Source organism: Taurulus bubalis (genome assembly GCF_910589615.1).
Source record: "Taurulus bubalis genome assembly, chromosome: 8".
Lineage (NCBI taxonomy): Eukaryota > Metazoa > Chordata > Actinopteri > Perciformes > Cottidae > Taurulus > Taurulus bubalis.
The window spans coordinates 5,191,239-5,213,674 of NC_136596.1; the positions used below are offsets into that span (position 1 = coordinate 5,191,239).

At 41.2% G+C, this 22,436-nt stretch overlaps 1 protein-coding gene across 1 annotated transcript in view; it reads left to right on the forward strand.

The window, feature by feature from the left end:
- Positions 1 to 4,168: 4,168 nt before the first annotated feature.
- Positions 4,169 to 22,436, forward strand: part of dmxl1 (Dmx like 1) — a gene marked incomplete at both ends in the record, with an annotated part of 45,355 nt that continues 27,087 nt past the window's right edge. The window contains 18 exons of the mRNA XM_079222144.1: positions 4,169 to 4,255; positions 6,033 to 6,158; positions 9,305 to 9,382; positions 9,904 to 9,982; positions 10,094 to 10,241; positions 10,553 to 10,619; positions 10,842 to 11,026; positions 11,193 to 11,394; positions 14,011 to 14,191; positions 14,639 to 14,815; positions 14,983 to 15,224; positions 17,565 to 18,282; positions 18,701 to 18,822; positions 19,295 to 19,384; positions 19,838 to 19,940; positions 20,078 to 20,197; positions 20,384 to 20,602; positions 21,170 to 22,401. Coding sequence (XP_079078270.1) covers positions 4,169 to 4,255; positions 6,033 to 6,158; positions 9,305 to 9,382; positions 9,904 to 9,982; positions 10,094 to 10,241; positions 10,553 to 10,619; positions 10,842 to 11,026; positions 11,193 to 11,394; positions 14,011 to 14,191; positions 14,639 to 14,815; positions 14,983 to 15,224; positions 17,565 to 18,282; positions 18,701 to 18,822; positions 19,295 to 19,384; positions 19,838 to 19,940; positions 20,078 to 20,197; positions 20,384 to 20,602; positions 21,170 to 22,401 — 4,176 coding nt within the window. The remainder of the gene's footprint in view (positions 4,256 to 6,032; positions 6,159 to 9,304; positions 9,383 to 9,903; positions 9,983 to 10,093; positions 10,242 to 10,552; positions 10,620 to 10,841; positions 11,027 to 11,192; positions 11,395 to 14,010; positions 14,192 to 14,638; positions 14,816 to 14,982; positions 15,225 to 17,564; positions 18,283 to 18,700; positions 18,823 to 19,294; positions 19,385 to 19,837; positions 19,941 to 20,077; positions 20,198 to 20,383; positions 20,603 to 21,169; positions 22,402 to 22,436) is intronic.

The following is a 22,436-nucleotide window of genomic DNA, read 5'->3' on the forward strand; positions in this document are numbered from 1 at the left end:
TCAAATGCAGTTACTGTACTGGCATGAAACAAACAAAACAAATTGTACGTGCAATTATTTGTTGATGGGCAGAAGAAATCCTAGATATGTATCAATATTAGATGCAAAACACATTGGAGGTAAAGGGCAAGATGAATTGCATCAACAACCTTTACATGGCCAACGTTCTCCGGATTAACTGTCTGGCAGGTTTTGAGGGATGCTTCCAGATACAACTGGGACCATGTGCAGAGATTATATATTTAAGACTTTTAGCTCGCTGTCCTTATACCGCTGAAATATCAGCTGAGGCTGCAGTGCAAGCAGAAAACTCATGATACAACACAATCATTTCAGCCTTGAATTCTGTATCAGCATCTGTTGTCATTTAGACCATGTTGTGGCACAGGAGGGAGCTTTAACACACATCTATTATCCACACTAAACTTAAAATGTGACAGTTATTTCCACTTTCAGGTGGGAGAGTGTAGAACAGAGTATTTTTTTTCTTCTACTTTCTTTTGGGGTGTCTGCACTACAAATAAACTGTTGCTGGCAAAGGCACTCACACAGACTCAGAGAGTTTAATATCACACTGAGCCGCAACATCCTTTATACACCGTGGACCAGAGTCTGTCTGTGAAAGATTTCTGTTTCATTTTCTCCGAGGAAGTTGTTCAAAGTCAAAACTATACTGGTAGAAAACGGAGATGGTGCAATGAGATGTGTGTGTGTGTGTGTGTGTGTGTGTGTGTGTGTGTGTGTGTGTGTGTGTGTGTGTGTGTGTGTGTGTGTGTGTGTGTGTGTGTGTGTAGATGTTTGCAGGTGTGCAAGAATATGTTTTTTTTTATTCTTCTTTTATTTTACATCTAGTGCACATACATTTAACCTGCAGCGATACAGTCTGTGTTTGTCTGAAACTGAACATCATATTTATCACAGTAATAAAGCTACGTCTTTAATAATACAGTGACCTACTTCCTGACTGGGAAGTAAACAGTTTCATCATCGCCACCATCCAACTGCCACAGCGATAAATGTCGCCATCCTTCCCTAATGTCACTGACATGTCAGCCATTTTTAATTATTCATAGTCACTGTCTATACCATTTATCTCCACATGCTTTAATCGTGCAGAAATATTTGCAGAAGTAGAAATTAAGAAGTGAGCTAGAGGCTAAATATTAAATAGCCAAGATTATATCATATTACAATAAAGGAGTTTGACCATATTTTAGACTTAGTCACCTTCCAGTCATTCATTATATGATTATATGATTTTGAACCAATAAAGTAATTATTCCACAAATGTATACAGGCTTGAATGTAGGAAAAAGTTAAATATGTTCAGGAATATAAGAAAAAAAGAAAAAAAAATTATATAATCGAGTTCAACCAGTGTGAGAGGTCAAAGTAAAGTGTTGGGCAACAGTGACACCCTGTGGTTATTTATAGGCGCAATGCAAATATCTGTCCCTCATCTCAGACGAGAATGGGGAAATTAAAGGATATATTTAGACTGAATTTACATCTGATGTCTAAATATTGTATAATATAATTGAATAACAATAAAAAGTGAGAGGTTGAAAATCATAGTGTAAGTAGGGGCCATAGCAGAGCCCCAAAATGTAATGGCCCTAAATAAGAAAGTCAGAAGAGCACCAATGACCAAGAAACAGGGGACATGGACAGGAAAATACACAAACACCTGAATATACAATCATCTGAACGCGTTTAAATTGTGTGTCACACACACACACACACACACACACACACACTGAATGCAGCTGTGAGAGGAATGTGTTTAGTTCGTAGTGAAATACCTGCGGTGATGCTAAAAATAGAAATGTCAGATAACCATGACGTCACTGTTGTGTACCTAAGTACCACCATTGTTTATATAGCAGGTGTAGTCGGTTGTTGCAACCGATCCGTGTTTGCTTAGTTCACATGTGCTGGTTGCTCGTCTTAAATGGTGGTTGCAAATCTAATCAAATGAATTAAAAGCTATACGTTCACTGTAAGTAGTCTATGACTTATATTTCCCCATATTTTCACATGCTGTAATTATTTATTAAAGGCAGGTTGAGCAATGTCCAGGCTACTGTAAATAAAGTTAAACACCGCACCTGAGTTGTTCCCCCCACCACAAGCATATAGGCCCTCACGCTGATGTCACAACGCAACTACAAGGACCACAATGCACCGCAGCGAAACGGTCATACTCATGACACACATCTTCAACATAAGGGAAAGCTTCCCCCCCTTGGAAACGTTTTATTTGCTAACCTTGGGGTGACGTGGGGCCCCTTCTCGCGGTTGCCACTTGTGAGAAGTGTTTACACAGGTGACTCGTCTCGGAGGTCGTCAGGTGTGCAACATAAGTGACCTGACGTTGCAGCTAGCTGAGCTCAGGAGGGCGCCTCGCGAGCTAGAACGCGCTACCGCCAGCTAACTGAAGGGACGTAACGTTAAACGTGGGAGAGCGACGTTCGTTAAAGACAAGGGGGCCTTTTTTCCCCACGTCTGTTATCTGTTACCTACAGGACATGTTACACAAGTAGCTACACAAGGTAAGTAGCCTGTTGTCGTGTCTGTGTAACGGTCGTGTTCACGGTGTTTCTGCCTCAAGCTGAGCCGCAGCTGGTTAGCTCAACTTGACAGCTAAAGTTAGCGTCGGGATGCGACGGACTTGTAAACGGGGGGCAGTTAGCGTCAGTTAGCGCGAGCTAATGTATGAAGTGGTCACTTAAAACTGCGGAGACGCTGAACCGGCTGTGTGTGTGTGTGTGTTATCTGTGCGGGTTGACACGGTGTCGGTCGGTGTGTTGCCAGTTGCCTGGCGTGTGAAACGCTCTCACGTGAGTCGCCACGGAGCGACATGGATAACCCACTTCTTCTCCAGTCAAACACGACCTTAAATGTAACGCTGCACGTTGTGTCAACGTCGCAGTCTAACATGTTGACCTTGTTTTTTTTCACTTTTATGTCTAAGATATAAATATATTACACTGTGATGTGACGTTTAAAACGACAATACGTCATGTACCTTTGCGCCCCAGACGTGAGCTAACAGCTAGTCTACACAGTGTATCAGTGAGGCTTTTTTGGAGATGTGATGGGTATTTTGTCTGTTAGATTCCTCAACTATCCAATACCAGATGGTCCCATTGCCACGATACAGTCAATTCAGTCAGTATTGGGCCGTATCAGTTAATCTCTTCTTGCAACAAAGTTGAGTGCACAGGCGCAGTAAAACAAGTTGTAAAACAAAAGGAGCCTGACCTGAAGTGGAATAAAGGTGTAAGTAAAACTTGCTTGGTGATGAGTCACCTGGGGTTAGGGTTGCATACCTGCACCCTTTTGATAATGGCCTTTTCAACTGCATTGAACTTGCTTTGCCAGGTGCTGCTGTCATGTTGATCTACCCACTCAACATTTCTCAAATTGCAATACCTTAAATGCCTTATAGTCTTTAACAACGTATAGAGTCAATCTAAAACCCTACATAATTACTTGTATTAATCTCGCTTTGGCAGTCATACAGTTGCCTCCTTTATTAAATACACACCGCAATCATTTCCACCTAGGTAGCAAACAAAAGCTGATGAAGAAATGCTTGCCCTGAAAGCCCTCCCCCATGTTTACCTTGCATGCTAATCTATTTGTCAATATAGGAGCTTACTACTACTGATTGGCAGTGAAAGAACCATTGATGATAACCAGCCATGGATTTTAAGATAAGCAACCAAAATCAAATTAGCTTTGGCGTCATCTTTTAGCAGCCTGTGTGCCCAATAGGTTTGATGCTTATTTGTAGTGAGTCCTTACACAATACTACCAGTATGTTACAAATGTCATGCATGTTTTTGACTGGCGCAGAAAAGGTCGAGGAACACTTGCTCTGTATGCACACAATGTAATTCGACAGAAACGCCATTGATTTCCTCCTTAACAACATCACACATGCCAAGTGTTAAACCAATTTGCAGTCAATATCCAGGAGTTAGTAATATGCTATTGACTCGACGGGTACTAAACCAAAACATTCTCTGTTTACATCTCTGTTTTTGTCTCTTTTCCGTACAGCGAGCCTGTAGAGACACTGAAGTGAAATCACAGGCAACAGACGAAGATGAACGCGTCCTTCCCATGGTTTCCCATGAGCAGGGGACTATAAATCAGAGTCATGAATCTCCATCAGGTCCTCACCGGAGCTGTCAACCCTGGAGACAATTGTTTCTCTGTAGGGAGCGTCAACAATGTGCCATTCACGGTAAGATATTTCAGACTCTGTAGGGTTCTGGGTGGACAGGTGACCATTTCCTTATTCACAATAAGAATAATTAGATTTACATTCTGAATATTTCTTTTTTTACTTGTCAATTAGGTGCCTGAGTGCATAAAGAGAAGCATTGAAAAAGATGAATGTGGCTTGTTTATAAAAAAAGCTAATTAGTTCTCATTACACTTAACTCACTCCTAACTTAGCATCACTGTTATTCACAAAAGGCTGTTAAACACAAATCTGTGGTAAAGTATGTGGCTCTGGATGCATCAATATGTTTAGTGTTGTTTAAATGAGTAATGTATTGGCATGAAATGTTTCTCTATTTCTTTTTTTCTTCTTAAACAGCATTACAGATGAGTGGGACATTTTTCTGAATGAAAATGTCAGTGCCCCTTTGTGCTTGGTCATCATCATACACACAATCTTATTTTTCTCTGAGAGGGATTACGCCTTGGCTAAGTAGATGACACAGTAACAAGTAGCCACACTGGTAACATTTTTACCAGTCTCACTTTTAACCGTTGCATACTCACAAAGCGGGGCCTGAAGGAGGCAAACCCTACCTCCCCACGCAAAAGTTTTGATCTATAAATAACAAACTCGACAGGAGACTGTGCACACCTGTACGGAAACTCTGACCATACGTAAGCATTTATATATGTATGTATGTATGTATGTATGTATGTATGATCACATTTCATTTAGTATCACACCTTACTTATAGATCCACTTTATCATAAACATTCAAACCAGCAGTGTTATTTGTGCTTGTGCTACTGAGCCATAACTATTCAGCCAGCACTTCTCAATTGTGAAAGATATAAGCCAGGTAATGTCTCGAATCAAACATTGCTCAATATTTCATCTTCGCTTTCTGCACCATCACATTCTCCACCAGACTATAGACGCACGTGATTTGAATTCTCATCAAATAGCGGGACTGCAGAAGGACTGCAGAAGGACTGCAGAACCGATAGTTTTCAATAATGTTTTCTAATACAGTGAAAACTGTTTTTTTGCTCTGTGACGCACACATATCTTCATTACGAGATCTAATAGTAACGCAGTCCAAGTCCTCCATAACAAAACGTTAAAAAAATAGTGTAACATTTTGTTTTTTGAAATTTGATCAAAGGTGGGGGATAATGCTGATTTATAGGAAACTATCAGTATAAACTTATAAATGCTGTAATGAGACTTGTAATGCTTAGATGGCTGCACTGCGACTGTGTTCACTTGATCAAATGCTTTAGTTTAAAATTGCAACCTATTGTAACCTAAAATTGTAACCTATTTCCTTGTGTTATGTTAACTGCTACATCAGTTTTAGATCGTGCTTAAAAGTGCAAAAGCACTTCTCTCCACTGCGGGAAGTCCTGCAGGTCTGAGGCCTGTGTTTCTGAAATACAAAGGCATACCACTGACTGCTTTTGCGCTCTGTGAGATACTACCGCCATGCTATTCACAGAGTGGATCAATAGGAGAACTATTTCTGTTCGCCTGCCCTCCTGTGAAGGAGACAGTCGCAGTGAATCACAGCTCATGTGAAGATCTCCCTCCGAGAGCCACAGAAATAGAGCGTTGAATTCTAATCTTATCTGCTTGTGCTCCAGAGCTGTCATACGTCGTCGGCCGATTGATGCGGTGACACTGGCTCCAGGACAAGTGACGCTCACGTGACCCTTCATGCAATTTTTTCCACGAGTGTCATCTTCATCTCTCTCTCTCTCTCTCCCCTCCCTGTGTCTCTCTCTCTCAATAGGCCTATGCGTCAGGTTGCGACGTAGTGATTTTGGGCAGTGACTTTGAGCGACTGCAGATCATCCCAGGGGCCAAGCATGGCAACATCCAGGTCTGCTGTGTCGACTGCTCACTGCAGGGTGGACAGGTAAGAGTAATGGAGTGGCGCTCGGTCGTGTCGGGCTCTCGGACCGATGTGCAAAACCATTTTTGTTGAGCACAAACATTGCAGTTTAAATTTAAGGTTTATTTATTTTTCAATTGGCGGTCAATATTAAATTGTAGATCAATGGGAGATGAATAATTTGTCACAGGAAATGATGCCAACATATACAAACAATGAAGGATATGCGTATAATATAATTCATACCCAGCATCTAATGCCATCCATTGGTTTGAAAGAGATCAATCTGCAAAATGACAGATGAGTCAAAAAAGTAAGATGTTTTTTCACATCCCAATGATGTAAAATGATGTTCTCCTTTTTGCCTCGTTATATTTTGAATGACCCTACAATCGGAGTGGAATGTGTGGTAGTCGGGCTCAGTTTACAGGGTCAGCAGAATCCTATCCATCCGATGAATCTCACCCAAACGTCGTGAAGGCACATTAGTGGCAAGCTCTTATGAAGAGTTCACAGCTCATGTTTTCAGGGAAGAGATTTATTGGCATCAAAGTCTATTTTAATGGACTTTCGCTTCCTGTCATCAACTTAAAGTGATGAAGAAATTTGCCCAGTAAAGCAAGTAGTGGTTCAGCAGGTACATTCACTGATGTAATGCCACTGATAATCCCCTTATTGACCCTAATATGTGTTACCGCAAACAAAAGATTTGTTGTGACGTTTTTGTAATTTTTATGTCTGCTCTGCATTCTTGTTTTGTAGTCTTTATGCTGTTTTCTTATTGAGCTTTGTTCCGAGTTAAGCTGTAGCGCAGGGAGACGTCTGAGAATAGCTTGTGTTTACTCTTCCAGTTTGCTGCAGGATTAGTCTAAACGTAGAACTGGTTCAGGTTCCACTTGTCTTGGTGGATTGTCAGGTAGATTCAGGTGAAGAAGCAATAAGATATACTTTGTTGTCCCGCTGGGAAATTTGTCTTGGGCTCCAAGCCGCTGCATCACACGATACACTTAACAGCATCACAATCCACATGCACGCATAGAAGATAGATCAGACAAACACTCATGCATAAACATGCTTAAATACAAGCCTCACCTAGTTGCTAAAAGTATGTGGGAGCAAGAATAAAACATTAACGTGTGTATTTTAGTTACAACTATATCCCATACTTATCAAGCTGTTCTTTTAAAATGGATACTAAAGAAACTGATCCTGATTCATTACTACAGTCACTGTATTCACGATTCCTCTTAGTTCCTGAGTAACGATGCTGCAATCGAAGAAAAATGGAGAATTCCAGTATTGCAATATCTTCATACGTTTTGAAATTACGATAATAATGTGTTGTTACATTGTCAGTTTGAAAATTCGCCTCTCCAGCGTAACGAACGAGAAAGAGAGCGAGCACAGCAGTGGTCAAGCGAGCTAGAGAGTGACTGAAAAGAGGGAACAGCGTTAGCGAGAACAAAGCCGTGACTCTGAGGAATAAAATGTTATCTTGTGATTGTATCACGGTGGTGACGTTCTAAAGCCCAATTAAACGCACCCGCGCCCCCTTACGACCCTGTGGGAAGGTGCTGGCGTATGAATGAAGGCAGCCTCATGGCACGCTTCATCCTGCGGTGTCCCGCCTGCTCTCTCTGTGGCCGTCTGAATCGATTCAGCTCACACATGGGAAGCGCATTAAAAACACGCTGCGACGAAACGACACGTTCATTATTGACAACCCAACACTATAATTAGAGTTTTTTTTATTTTTTATTTGGGGTTGGTGGTAGTCTTGTTAAAACTGCAGGGAGCTACACCTGATTTAATTAAAATGAGAGAAAATGTGCACTCCAAATCCTTCACCATTCCCCTCATGTCATGTGACGCTTAATCCAATTGAGCTGGGTCAGAAGTCACCTCACATGCCCCCAGCGTGGTCTAGATTCAGTTTTTACACATGCTCAGTTGGTATGCGCACCAGTTCCACTTCATCGCCCCGCTTTAGGTACATTACATTATTATAATACTATTTAAATTGGAGCGTGACATAATCACTGAGAAGAACGGCAATTTGTCCGCTGTACTAGATTTCATTGCTGCATTCCAGCAGGTTAAAGTTTGCGTTGCGTAATGTCATTAGGAGAAATGTATTTTAAAGTACAAGACAAACAAAAATAAATTACTTTGTTTGAACTCTGAGACCCCCTCCTCACAATTTTAGAGTTATCAACAGTGTGCAGACAGACACGAGAGCAACCTACACCAAAAACCTGTGACATTAAATCGACTTTCAAAAACTACACCCATTAGGGTTTGTGAAAGAATAGTCGCCATTATAACACAAAAGGATATCACATTGTTTTATTTTTTCTTCCTTTCTGCAGCTCACATAACATGTTAATTAGTGTAGATGTGTTACATTTTGCTCTCTACTGGAACTTGATTGAACGTGAAGTGTGTCCTAAAAACAGGATATTTTTTTCCTTATGTCTCATCATGCCATGAGCCATTGTCTGCCAAGAGATTTTTTTTTTGTGTGTGGATTTAAATAGATGCACGTGTGAGTGTTTGTGTGACTCGTTCCTTTCACGCTATTCATTTTGTTACAGTTGGCATATTATGTTCCCAAATGGAGACAAAGCCCGTATTATCCGAGACCCTGACCTTTTATTAATAAGCTTGTTAGTTGTGTTCACTGCCACAGAAATGTCATCCATCCATTAAGTCGGTTTAACACTGTGGCTCCCATGGAAAGCACTTGAGCATTTGGACCTCGGCAATGCATGAGTGGGAAGTGTACACACGGAAGACGAGTCAATGTTGACGAAACACTGATATTGTTATATCCTCAAGGTGTTTTTCGTTTTCAGGTTCTCTACTCATTTACATGTCCTGTTTTATATTTTGTTTTGTTTGCACCCAATCAGGAATAAGGTTCTACCCTCATTATTTATTGTCTAAATCTTAAAGCTGGTGGTATTTAAAAACTATAAAGTCGTTAATTTGCAACATTTTGTATTTGTTTTAGTTTCAAATGTAATTTACAGCTAATAATTTGATTGAAATGGAATTCAACATGTAGAGAAATATGTGATTCTTGCAAATGTGTTTTCAGTGAAACCTTTTCACTCTGCATCAGAAAATGTGTCTCGATATTTAACACGTCGCCTTTTCCTTGCTGACAGATTGCAGCTTCCTATGGAAGCATTGTGTGTGTCTTTGAGCCGGTTCAGCATCCAGATCAAAAAGACACTTCACTGACTGTGAGTTGCCTACATTATATTCAAGTCATAGTCATGCTTGTTATGAGATCATCCTGGAAAAACAAGTTATTTTCTTCGCCCTCTTTCAACAAAACTCTTGGAAATGGAGCAGAATATTAAAACTATTTGGGAAGTTGCCAGGGAAGAGCTAATGTTTCCAACACATGCACAGTTTTACAGAAGTAGCACTTTTTCAGTCATTGTCACATTTACTGTTTAATTATGTTGTATACTGGGTGCAGAAGTCCTCTTTTATGTCCGTGTTGAATGGCCTTCTATTCTTAGTCCAAAAGGTAGTCATAAGGAACGGAAAGATTAAATGCAACTCGGTACTTCTTTCATTGCAGAAGTACAGCTGCTGATCACATGTGAGCCACATGTGATCCACTTCACTGTTGCTTCTTGTTCTGCAGTTGTAACTACCAATACAAGGGATTACATTATGTATTTCTTAGTCTGCAACATTGTTTAACACTAATGTTTTTGTGTTTTAATAGTCTGTATTTATTTTTTGTTTGCAGAAGTTGAACTGCCAATGGCAGAAGACGGGTCAGTTTGTATTAAAGTCTATGGTACGGAACCTGGCCTGGCACCCCACAGGTAGTTTAACACAAAGTGCTCTCTCCATGTAATACACCATCATGTGTTTTTTATTTATTTATTTATTGACCAATTATATGATGCAAGTTATTTCTGTGAATGTGTATCCAGGCAGTACGCTCCTAACAGGCTCTAGTAGCCTCCAGCTATGGTCTAATGTTGCTGCTGGAGTGGAAGGTGAAGCTGAGGAAGTGGGAACGCAGACAGAAATGACAATTGGAGAGACTCATTCTGCCTGGAGGTGCATCTGGCAGAGCAAGTAAGAACTGTTTAGTACAGAATGAGCACATGATGCTTCCTACAAACCTCTCTAAGGTGGTGATTGTGTTGCTTTCCCCCCCCAGCAGGAGTGTGGATTTTTCAAAAATTTCCTCAAACTGGATAACTTGTTATCAACACTATTTTTTGTTAAGTGCTAAATGAACAATTTAGTTGAACCAGCATAAAATATGTGTATATATTCATAAAACTGCAATATATCTGATTGAATTGAGTTGTAATTCATTCATTTAGTACATGTTTTGTATCGTAAGTATTGAAAATGTTAATAGATATTTTGTTTGTCTGAAGGATGGCATCTCAAGTCAGTTTAATGAAGTTCTCTCCTGATGGGGAATTCTTTGCTACTGCTGGTCTGGTAAGTCAAGCTTTTACCAGGATCTCAAGTTCTCTAATGTCAGAAGCACAACGTTAATCTGACAGAGCAGCCATATTCTAGTAGTACATAGTATTATGTAGATTTGGATGCACGTTTATGTGTACAGTTCATGTTTACATTGCCTAGCATCGGCTCTAGCTTGTAATGGCACGTTACAACCGCGGGGTGTCAATTATATCCCGGTTTGTCTCTCCTCCTCAGGATGACTGCCTGGTGAAGGTCTGGTACAACACCAGTAAGTGGAAGTTGGGTGTTTCCAGACTCTTCACACCTCCAGAGCCAAGTGACTGTCTCCAGGGAGAGCTGTCCTTCTCCTTTGTGTACCTGGCCCATCCCCGTTCGGTTACTGGCTTCTCGTGGAGGAAAACCAGCAAGTACATGCCACGGTATGACATTTATTTGTCAGCAGTGTCTCTGCTAATCTTCCCTTTCTGACCTTTTGCCTTAGCTTATCTCACTAAATGTGTTTCTTCTTTGGCCCGCTGTTTGTCTGTTATCAGCATTAGGTGACGAAAATCATCATTGTCATCCTTCCTTCCTCTTTCACAACAGCGGCGCAGTGTGTAGTGTTCTGCTAACCTGCTGTAAGGACAGCGTGTGTCGACTCTGGGCGGAGACGCTCTTACCGGGCGATGGCCTCCTGTCTGGTTACCATAACAACCACGCTTCTGGCCTACACGGTGACACACCAGGATGTGCTCGTCCTTCTGGCAACACCTGCAATGGGAAGTTGCAAGGAAGAACAGCACAAGAAGTAAGCTACTCTAATGTAGTTTAATTTTTTATTTGGGTACAATTAGCTAATCTCATACAATGGTGCTGCAGGAAATTCTACCTTCATGACTGTTTTAGAGAAGCGTTGATTCAACTGTGTTGTCATTTCTGAGGCTGTACATTGGTTGAATTGTTTTGCATGATACTGAATGGTATCTATGATATTTAGTCTACACATTAGTACAAATGAGGAGGACAAAATGTTCTTTCTCAAACAATGTGTTTGAATTCCACAACATTTTAACTTTAGCTTCCAAAATGACCATAAAATTGAAAAACACCTGAAAAGGTAAACATTGTAATCTTCAAGGAAGAGTTGAGTTCTGGGCGGTTATTTTACATGTGTATGTTTAATAAAATGAGTGTGGATTCTACTAAATATTATAATAACGACATGGCACATGGTTGGGTTTAAATTGACACACAAGGTAAATGTAGGTCAGGAGTGCTCGCTGCAGGCAAACAACCTTTTTCTGTCAGACTCAAAAGCATTATTTTTAAGTCTCTAGCAGTGAGAATATTGTCGATGTTGGTTACAAAATACAAGGAGAAAGCAACCTAATTTTACTAATATTAGAGAAGTAAATGGCTGCTGCAGAGATGAGGGAACAAGAGCAAAGGGAGACGGGGGGCTTAGCGGAATTAAAAAAAAATTTAAGAAAATTAATTGGCTATCAGACATGACGTTGGTTTTTGGAAGTTTACGAGGTTTAAGACGAGCATCGGCGAAGAATATTGCTCCCCTTTCTGTAATCTGTGCAACGCCTAAAAATTACAACTTTAACTTTTGATGCTAGTTCACGCCCTTAATGGTGGTGTGGTCTGCTTTTAAGTGACTTGCTTCCTAGCTAGGCTTCAAACACAATACTTAACATCCATTTAGATATGGACATTTAAATGGTTATGGATCTCAATGAAATTTACTGAGCTCAGGGCTCATTAGAGTAGAGGAAAAATAGGTATGCTAATTTCACCACTGTGCCTCGAGGCGAGTCTGTAAGAGTACGCGAGTGGAATTATTCATTAAAATATCTGTCTGTGCTGGGTGATCCGGTCTGAGGTAACTCTCCCTCCAAAACTGACTGGATGGGCGAAACTGAGAGCCCCATTTTAAACTCCATTTTAGTCTCATGCCTCCGGGTGGGATGAACAGTTCAAGTAAAGTGACATGGGATTTTCACCACGAACTAATTTTTATTTTATTATTTTATTCTACATTATATATATATATATATAATGTAGAATAAAATAATTCTACATTATTCTACAAAAAGAATCCATCACAAAATAATTAAGGTTGACAAAAACATCATGTAGAGATTGGGAAGATATTGTTTGACAATAACTACTGATTGATTATAAACTTGAAAAGTTAATAATAATATATATATATATATATATATATATATATATATATATATATATATATATATATATATATATATATATATATATATATATATATATAAATAAATTTAAAAAAAATGGTAGAATTTAATAATATTCTACCATCCAAAATGACTCGTATATGCTTCCACTACTGAGTAAATGAGTGTCTTGCTGAATTCTGGGGTATCTCGTTAATTCAGGAAAAACTGAGCAATTTTCTTTCCCCATGAAAACTTTTCTGCAGGGCAGATATTTATGTCTCTAGTGAATGCATTGTGCCTCCGTAGCTTTGTAATGCTTTTGTAAATTAAAATGCATATGTTAGACATTTTAACAAGGGACTTCTTTGTGGTTGTGATGAGCACATAAATCTCAATAATACTTGGAGAAACTGCAGCCTTACAGCTCTATTACATTACTCATTCTACACCAAAGAAGCTGCATAAAAGCCGAGTAAATGATACCCATCGTTATGTTGGATAATCTCCATGAACCTTAAGATGCTTTGTCTTGACTGCTGTCACAGTTTAAGTCTAGAAGTATACACTTTACATATTACTCTATGAGCTCTTTGTGCACGATACATGACAGGCAGACGGGGAGGGAAATGAATCATTCAACTGTTATTTAACTTTTACAATTAAATTTTCTCTTGCAAATTGTTCAACCATGTAAGTATACATGAAATCACACAGTTTAATATTCATATAGGCTTTTGTTTTTGCTGAGTTTAATGTGTTGATCCAAATGTATTTATTTATGTATTATTACTTTAACTTGGATGGTAAGTTCAACAGTTAGTCAGTATGTACAGTCTGTAATAGTGTCAGATGTTTCATTCAAATTTTTTGTTTTTATTTAATTGCTTTGCGTGGGAGGCTTATCGCTGGTAAATTGTTTTTTTACTGCTCCAAACTATCAAAAAAATCCACTATCAGTCAACTTCTAAATGGGGCACTTAACCGGAATGTTGTTTCAGCATCTATAATGAATTAAATTCCCATCCCTAAGAGACACACTTGTTTACCAAAGCAGAGCAGCTCTGGCCGGGAACTAAAATGTGGTGTCGAAACATCCTGCCTCACCCGCTTGTTGCCTTTCAAGTAATTTAAGAACATCTCAATCTCTCTGGAGACTCATGCAAGGTCTCATTCAACTTCGTTTATTGGTTTTCTAATGTGAATATCCAACGTTCTCCCCTTTCCAGTTGAACTTTCAAGGATCATTGCACGGCTCTTTTTACCGGGACGTCCTGCACCCCTCCCTGACTGGCGTCCTGCCTCACCATCAGAGCAGGCACTACAGCCACAAGAGGAGCCGCAGCAGCATGCCGCACGCCAACGCGCTCTGCCACTTCCACATTGCTGCCAGCATCAACCCTGCCACAGGTCAGACTCGAACGCATCGCTTTCTGTGTTGAGAAACCAAACTAATTCTCCAAATTTGAAGCTCCGAGAAGTACTTCTTAAAGAGGAGAGAATGTAGGACACCTACAGTATCGCAACACATTGGTTATTCCTAAACCACAGAGACGGCCTAGAGTTCACTGTGCTTGAAACAAATTGTAACAATGTGCAAAATAATTGTATAATTTGTAGATTGCCCAAGGTTGTTTATTTAACTTCTGTTTAACGTGGCATGAATTGTGGGGCAGACCTTGTAGATTTCTTCAGCCTTGAGGCTGAGAAGTCTCCTAGAATGGTATGTGAATGCTTGAATTACATTTTTAGCATACTTCCAGCCATGCTAATATTCATGAAAGTTGATTTGCTCTTGCATGCCCCTTACTCGTATTCTTTGCCTTCTTTTTCTCAACGTAACCCTCTTCATCACAGACATTCCTCTGCTGCCCTCCATCTCCTCTCTGAGTTCCGTGGATGACGAGGAACCTGGAGGTCCGTTTACTGTCCACTGGCTCAACAACAAAGAGCTTCATTTCACTTTAGCCATGGAGGTCTTCTTGCAGCAGCTCCGAAGTAGCCTGGAGCCCCAGGACGACTGCTCCCAAGAAGGTACAGACAAATGTGTCACGTGTTTCTACTTTATTGGAATGGGTGTGTATATGATGCTGGAATGACACTGTGGAAACTATACTTCAATCTAAAAGACTGTTAAACATTGCATTAGTCTTCCATACAGTTTTTCAGAATTTGGGTTCATGATTTGCATTCTCTTCCAGTGCCTGAAGATGAGGATAACTTTGACGAGGAAGATAATGGCAGCAGGCCAAGTGACTCCCAGGGACCCGAGGCTGTAGAGCTTCCTCTGGGAGCAGTGAAGCACCAGGTGGACGTGCTGTTAGAAGAGTGGAATAAAGGGGCAGACATGTTGTTCAGTATCCATCCCATGGACGGCTCTCTTTTAGTCTGGCATGTCGACTGGTTGGATGAATACCAGCCGGGCATGTTCAGACAAGCTCAGGTACGTTCACTGTTGTTGTGGTTTATGTTTTTATCCCCTTTTTTTTTTATTATTTAATGTAATCTTTTTATAACATTCGAGAGAGCTGACGGGGCATTTTTTTCTGATTGTTACACAGCGGTTACCTTCTTATGTAAAAATAAATAGCCCTCAAACACTCAACCAATTTACTCTGGAGACGAAGGCGCTTAGTTTCATTTTTCGCCACTTTATTTCATTCATTACATCAAATGGGCATCAGTAAATACTATGCGGGAGTAAATGTCCTTGCGGTGTGACAAAGCAAGCACAGAGAGGTTTTTGCCTCAACAGTCTCCGGGGGCCTGTGCTGCAAAGCAAGTTAAACATACCCGGGATATCTTTGGGTTATCTGGTTTAACGAACCCTAAAAACCGCGATCCCGCTAAACGCTCTTAAGAAGCTGGTTATCAACTCGTAAACAGGCGCAGGGTTTCTCAATCTCGCTGTGAGCACGTTCACGTGAAGGGGCGGCAGGCACATTTTACAAATAAAAATAAAACTATAATATCAGTTTGAACTGACAAATGAAGGAAGACATTGCTGTAAATTAATAGATTTATAATATCACTGTTTCATCTAAAGCAAGATAGATCTGACGATTAAATATATACGTTTGTATTCCGTTCAGTGATTGTGTTACTTGCTGTATTCTTATGGCATGTGTGATAGTACCTTAGCCTTATTCCTTCAGCTGCAGCCCCTGAGGTGTCAAACTGACTTGGAAGCAAATTAAAAAGAATATATAAAAACATACTTTGCTGTAAGACGTTTCCTTCTATAATTTATAACCTGAGCAAAGTAACGCAAGACATCCAGTCTGTGACCGTAAGACACGACTCCGACATGTCTCTGCAACACAGGGCTCAAGAAGCTGACAAGCGAAAGAGAATATATGATGGGAGAATATATATATATATATATATATATATATATATATATATATATATATATATATATATATATATATATATATATATATATATATATATATAATTATATTTTTTTCAGCTAAAAATATTGTCCCACATGCTGTAATAATACACCTGCAACACATGAATTCATTAATCAGCCGTTTTTTCTGCATGTGTAATCCATGCCTTTTAGTCTGGATTATGACTCCAACTCATTAGTATTTGTGTAATATTAAGTTACGACCCACGTACACAGCTTTGATTGGTTGGTAGGCGTTACTTTTATACAAGTTGCTCTCTTATCTCAAACCTGCTCTGGTGCAGGTTAGGTTTTCAGCGTTTGTAACCGTGGTCGTCGTAGGACTGAAAACACAGTTGACCCTCAAGTTATTTAGCTAATCCCAAATCCTGTTTTGTAGTACAGGCCTCCGGTCTTCAGACTGCTATGAAAACACTAGTAGATTAATGCCTCTACAAGAAATGCCTTCACACTTGCCTGAGGAAGATCTTGTAGATTGAAACATTGCCTTGAAAAGAGAACAAGATAGATAAACTATTTATTTGGAGCCCAAGAGTGTGCGCCTCCTTTGTGCCCTACAGTTAATTGTTTTTTATTTTTCTTCTTCTCTTGCACTTGAGTGTCTTTGCCTGGATGTGCACACACCTGGTCCCTCTAAATCAAACAGTGGAACATAACATTTTTATGGATGTTTTATGAACAAACATCCCTTGAGATTGATGACTAAAATACCCAGAACCAGAAGTGTTATGATGGGAAACTACAGTAAAGCAGAATTATATATTTTTTTACCCACCTTTACTTTTAATCTAATTAACATTGTAAACTAAGCAGACTTTTACTTGGTCACTCTTGTTTGTATTCACAATTTCAAGAGGGAAATAATTAATCTATGATGGTCTAGCTGTTTTTAATGGCTTCTCATCCAGCTGTTTAGACAATTATATTCCAATTATGTGTGACTTCATATCAAATTCATAAGTCTGTTGATGCATTTCAATAGTTGCGAAATAATGAGAGCCTTGTGACGTGGAAGTTAGTCACTCGGGCAAGGCAGCTAACAGAATGCAGTTTAATTGACATTCAGCTTGACTGCTTTAATTTAATAAAAGAGGATGCTGTTATTAATATTATTAGCAAAAGTATTTCAAGTCATTGTCATTCAATTTCTGAATGGAGAATAGAACCTTTTGTAAAGTGAGCTCTTGATCTTCAGTGCCATCCGTCATTACGTTATTCACATAGAACCCAACGTGTTTCATAATGTATGCCTATTTAAAGCTATATTATAATTACTTTATTGATTGAGCCATTTGTATCATTAACTCTGAGCTGTGCATTTCCGTTGCTCTTGATTTCATTGCTTCGATGTCTTTCCTCCTCCCTCAGGTGTCGTTCGTGTCCCGTATACCTGTCGCGTTCCCAGCAGGTGACGCAATCTCCTTGAGCCACAGTGTGGTTATGTATGCCTGCAACAAGAACGTGGATCTGGCCATCCAACACGGCAGAAAGCGGCCACCTGGGAGCGCGTTGCCTCAAACCAAATCGGCTCTCATAAGCTATGGAGGTCATGGAAAAGCTGCACCCAGCAGTAGTCTCAGACTCAGCATTTTCACCCCCAACGTCCTCATGATTTCCAAACACGCCGACGGCTCCCTGAACCAGTGGGCCGTCGGCTTCGCAGAGGACTCCGCTTTCTCCACTGTGCTCAGCGTCTCTCACAAGTCGAGGTACTGTGGCCACCGCTTCCACCTCAATGACCTGGCCTGTCACTCATTGCTGCCTCTGCTGCTCACCACCTCGCACCACAACGCCTTGAGGACGCCAGAGGCAGACGGCATCCTGGCCCCTCCGGACGCCTACTCCTCTGGTTTCTCTCGTCCAGCGTTTCTGCCCCGAGGGTCGCGACCCAACCGGGGATCCCTGGGTGCAGTGTCCCAGGATCCCAACGCGATCTACAGTGAACTGATTTTATGGAGAGTGGACCCTGTCGGCCCGCTTTCTTTGTCTGGGGGGGTCTCCGAGCTAGCGCGGATCAATTCCCTCCACGCATCAGCGTTTGCTCAAGTTGCCTGGCTGCCCACATTCATTCCCAGCAGCTGTTTAGGTGAGACAAATGTTTGTTTTATGGTTCGGAGATATAGCTTCTATTTTTTAAAAGCAATGGTGGATAAAGTACTCTGTCTGCAATTTAGCCGTTTACGTTTGTCCCTTTTTATTTTGTTCACCAAGCAGCTATTTTGGTGGAGTAATAAGAAGAAAATGATCTTTTGCTGACTAAATATGATGAAAAGAAACTAGCTTTGGGACGTTGGACCAAATCCCCATAGATGTAGTTTTTAGAACCGATCCACGAAGGCTTTAAATATCCAAATATTATCTCACTCATAACATTGTTGCCGGGGAGTAGATAGTCTGTGTGACTTCATAAATGCACTGCACCACAGTGTTCTGTGTACTTGTTTTGTCCTTATGTTTATTTAGAAAAACAAGCATAATAGAGGAATCTGTTTGTCTTTCTTTAGGTATGTACTGTAACTCTCCCAGTGCCTGCTTCGTGGCAAGCGACGGCCACTCACTCAGGCTGTACCAGGCTGTTATTGAAGCTAAGAAACTCCTGAGTGAGCTCTCCAATCCAGAGATATCAGTAAGTCATTAAATAGGATTCTCAAACTCTGCAGGGTATAGTTGGCACTGCAGTGTCTTTTTTTTTTTTTTTACCACACCAAAGACTACAATTCAGTGTTTCCCTTGGGCCTTTTAAAGAACCAGTGAGGCAATAATACGCTGTTAATTTGCAGTCTTGTCACTTCATTAGTGTTAGCCAAGAAGTTACTCAAGAGCACAATTAAAGAACATGTGGGAAATGAGATCAATAGCCTTGATCTTTCTAACCCAATACGGCTGAGTTGAATCCAGCACAAAGTGACGGTTGATATTTTATTTACAGAGCGCATGAATGATTATTTGTAAGAATATTTTTTATGGCAGCGTCTTTAACGGCAGCACAGATAGTAGTTACTTTTTTTTTCTAATTTTCTGAAGCAGATTTGGCTCACTAATAGTATGTTTTGAAGTAAATGCCCTAATGTGACTATATCTTGTTTGTTTCTCTTTAGAAATATGTTGGAGAGGTGTTTAACATCATCAGTCAGCAATCCACAGCAAAACCAGGGTGTATTATAGAGCTGGATACCATTACTGACGTTGTAAGTATACATACAAGGAACGCCGTGTTTGACTAATCTCACCAACTCTCTCTCTGATCGTCATCTATTCGACAGTAGACGGATACATATGCACTGTTAACATCTCGGATGAAAAGGATATTAGCATGAACGTCTCCTCTAAAATAAAGCATATATAAACTGAAACCATAGTTTAATTCCAGACCATTGGTTTTTGGTAGCATAAAAACGTCTGCAGGAGACTTCTGTGAAAGGTCAACCATGATTTAATAAAAAACGGGTGCAGCGCGAACCTTCTTTCAGGCCCTCAGGCCATTTTCGAGTGGGTGTACGTGTGTGTGCATGTTTGTTTAACATTAACACTTGTCGTGTCTGTTTTTGTGCGTCTGCATATCAGCGCCACAGTGGAGGAAGCGTGTTGTTTAGTCTCTGCGTCTAATGTAGTTTCATAATGGCTGCTTTTGTTCTTTACAGCAGGGGAAGGAGACCCAGCTCCTGCATGTTTTTGAAGAGGATCTGATCCTCGGCAGTGAGAGAACAGAGAGCACACCGCAAGCTCCTGATCCCCCTCACACTGGTATAGACAAACTCATTGTTCTCACTACTTAGAAATGTATATATTCTTACGGTTTGATACCAAACCTTTGCACCACCTTCAAACACATTTACAGCAGTTCATTAATATTCTGTCTGCGTCTGTGCTTTTCCCTGCAGCCTCAAGCAAGGCGGCGTACTCTGCGCGTTTTTTCCTTGTTGTGGTCGAATTGACACCGACGGGTCGCTCGCTCCTCCACATGTGGCATCTCCATCTTGCTGCTCGACCCATCACCATGGGTGGGCACTTTGATCAAAACTAAATTGATTGATTTTTGTCTTGACCATGTAGACTTTGAAAACATTTTTGAACACTCTACAAAATATATTTATGGCCTCCTCAAATGCAGATGACTCTAATTCAGTAAAAGGAATCATTTGGGAGGGACTTTTCTAAATATTATTTCCTTCTTCCTGTCGCCACAGAAGAGACTACGAAGGAGATGGATGTGACCTCAGCTTCTCCTATGAACAGCTCTACGTTTAGCTTTGACGCGTTCAGTTCTCCAGTCGGTCAGAAGAGTAAACCCTGCACTTCCAATCTGCAAAGTGCCTGTCGCCTCAGCCTCACAACGCACAGGCTATACAGCCAAGAGATGGCTCTGCCTGAAGGGGTGGAAGCCATCAGTGTTACACCCTCAGCAGGTGAGGGACAAGGAAGGTGCACACAAACAATATAAGTCTATGAACTTCCTCTGGTAGTGAAATGCAGCTTTGAGCACAACACAAGGTATTCCATCCGGGTAAGTAGGCCAGTCTTATAGCAGAACACAAATAAAGACATTGAGCAGCCTCGGAGGTATTTACCCACACTTATGTTGCAATGGAATCATTTCGATAGCAATGGTTCTTCAGCTAGAAAACTATTAAACATTGATTGGCGCTACCTTTTCAGGAACATAGTGACATTATTTTTTATGACTAAGAACGAGCTACTTCCATTTTGTAGAAGGGAACATTTTCATTGGCACCGTGAAAATGTTTTTTTAGGTGTGCTCTTTTTAGATTTTCAACTCTGTATTTTTAGAACGCCTAGTTCTTATGTGCTTATGTTGCCATCTGCACAGCATATATCGAATGAAACCTTTTGAAAACTGACAAATCTTGGAATCAAATCAAAGACATTCACAGAAAAAGTCTGAAAAGATGTCACATTTCAGAAGGAGGAGAACAACTTCCTTGCATAATAGTGTATTGTCTACTCTCTTCCAGGTCACTTGAGCGCGTCATGTTCTCTGCCAGCTGATCGTGTGCCCTACCTCCTTGCTACTTCCTGTTCTGATGGAAAGGTGCGCTTCTGGAGGTGTGTTGTTATTGCGACAGAGCCTTCCAGTATGGACAGCTTGGTTTACCAGTGGGAGGAGTGGCCTCTGCTGGTGGAGGAGAGGCTTCCCAACAGCAGCGCAGTGACTGTGCAAGGTCGTCCCATAGAGGTCAGCTGCTGCCACTCCGGACGGATTGCAGTTGCCTACAAGCAGATGCCAACCACATGTCTGATCTCCACACCTCATCTGAACTCTCTCCAACTGTTGACTTCTCCTCCTACCCTGGCTTCCTCCCCTTATGTGCACAACAACAACACTCACCTGACCCCAACCCTGACTGTACAGCGGAGCACAAATCTCTCTCTAAGCCCCAACACGGCAAACGCTAGAGAGCCTTTGGTCCACATTGGCATCTTCCAGTGCGAGTCCACTGGTGGTTCACAGTGGAATCTAGAGCAGACCATAGTCCTGGACAGCACAGATCCCACAACCGGAAGTGCCAATATCCCAGGTAACGTAGACCTCACTGTCCCCATCGAGGACTGCCCTGGTTCGACCAGTAAGAGCCTGGTTCATTTGGACTGGGTCTCCCAAGAAGATGGGTCACATGTTCTGACTGTCAGTATCGGGACAAAGATTTATATGTACGGCCGTCTTTCTGGGAAGCCTCCAGAACTCGGCTTGACCTCCGATGCCAGTCGAGACCAGAGCTCATCGCGCCTGGTTCTGATTCGATCAGTCGATCTGGTTTCCTCTGTCGAAGGCTCGCTACCCATTCCAGTCTCCCTCTCCTGGGTAAGAGATGGTATCTTGGTGGTAGGCATGGACTGTGAGATGCACGTCTACTCCCAGTGGCAGCCCCCAGCACCAATCAAACCCAATGCCCCGATTGCCCAAGACACCGACATCAGCAGCAGCGTCTCCTCTATAATCTCAGCTCTCAGGAGCCAGGAGGACGGTTCCAGTTGCGGGGCCCCCATGTCTTCACTTGCCCCTCCCAAAAAGGCCCTGACGAGGTCAATGATGAGCCTGGCTCAGAAACTCAGTGGGAAGAGAACCGCGTATGACCTTCCGCCTGAGATGGAGGATTCTGGGCTTTTCGAAGCAGCTCACCAACTCTATCCCACTCTCCCTCAGTACCATCCTGTACAGTTACTGGAGCTCATGGATCTAGGGAAGGTAAGTTAAAGAAATTGCTTGATTACAGTGCATAC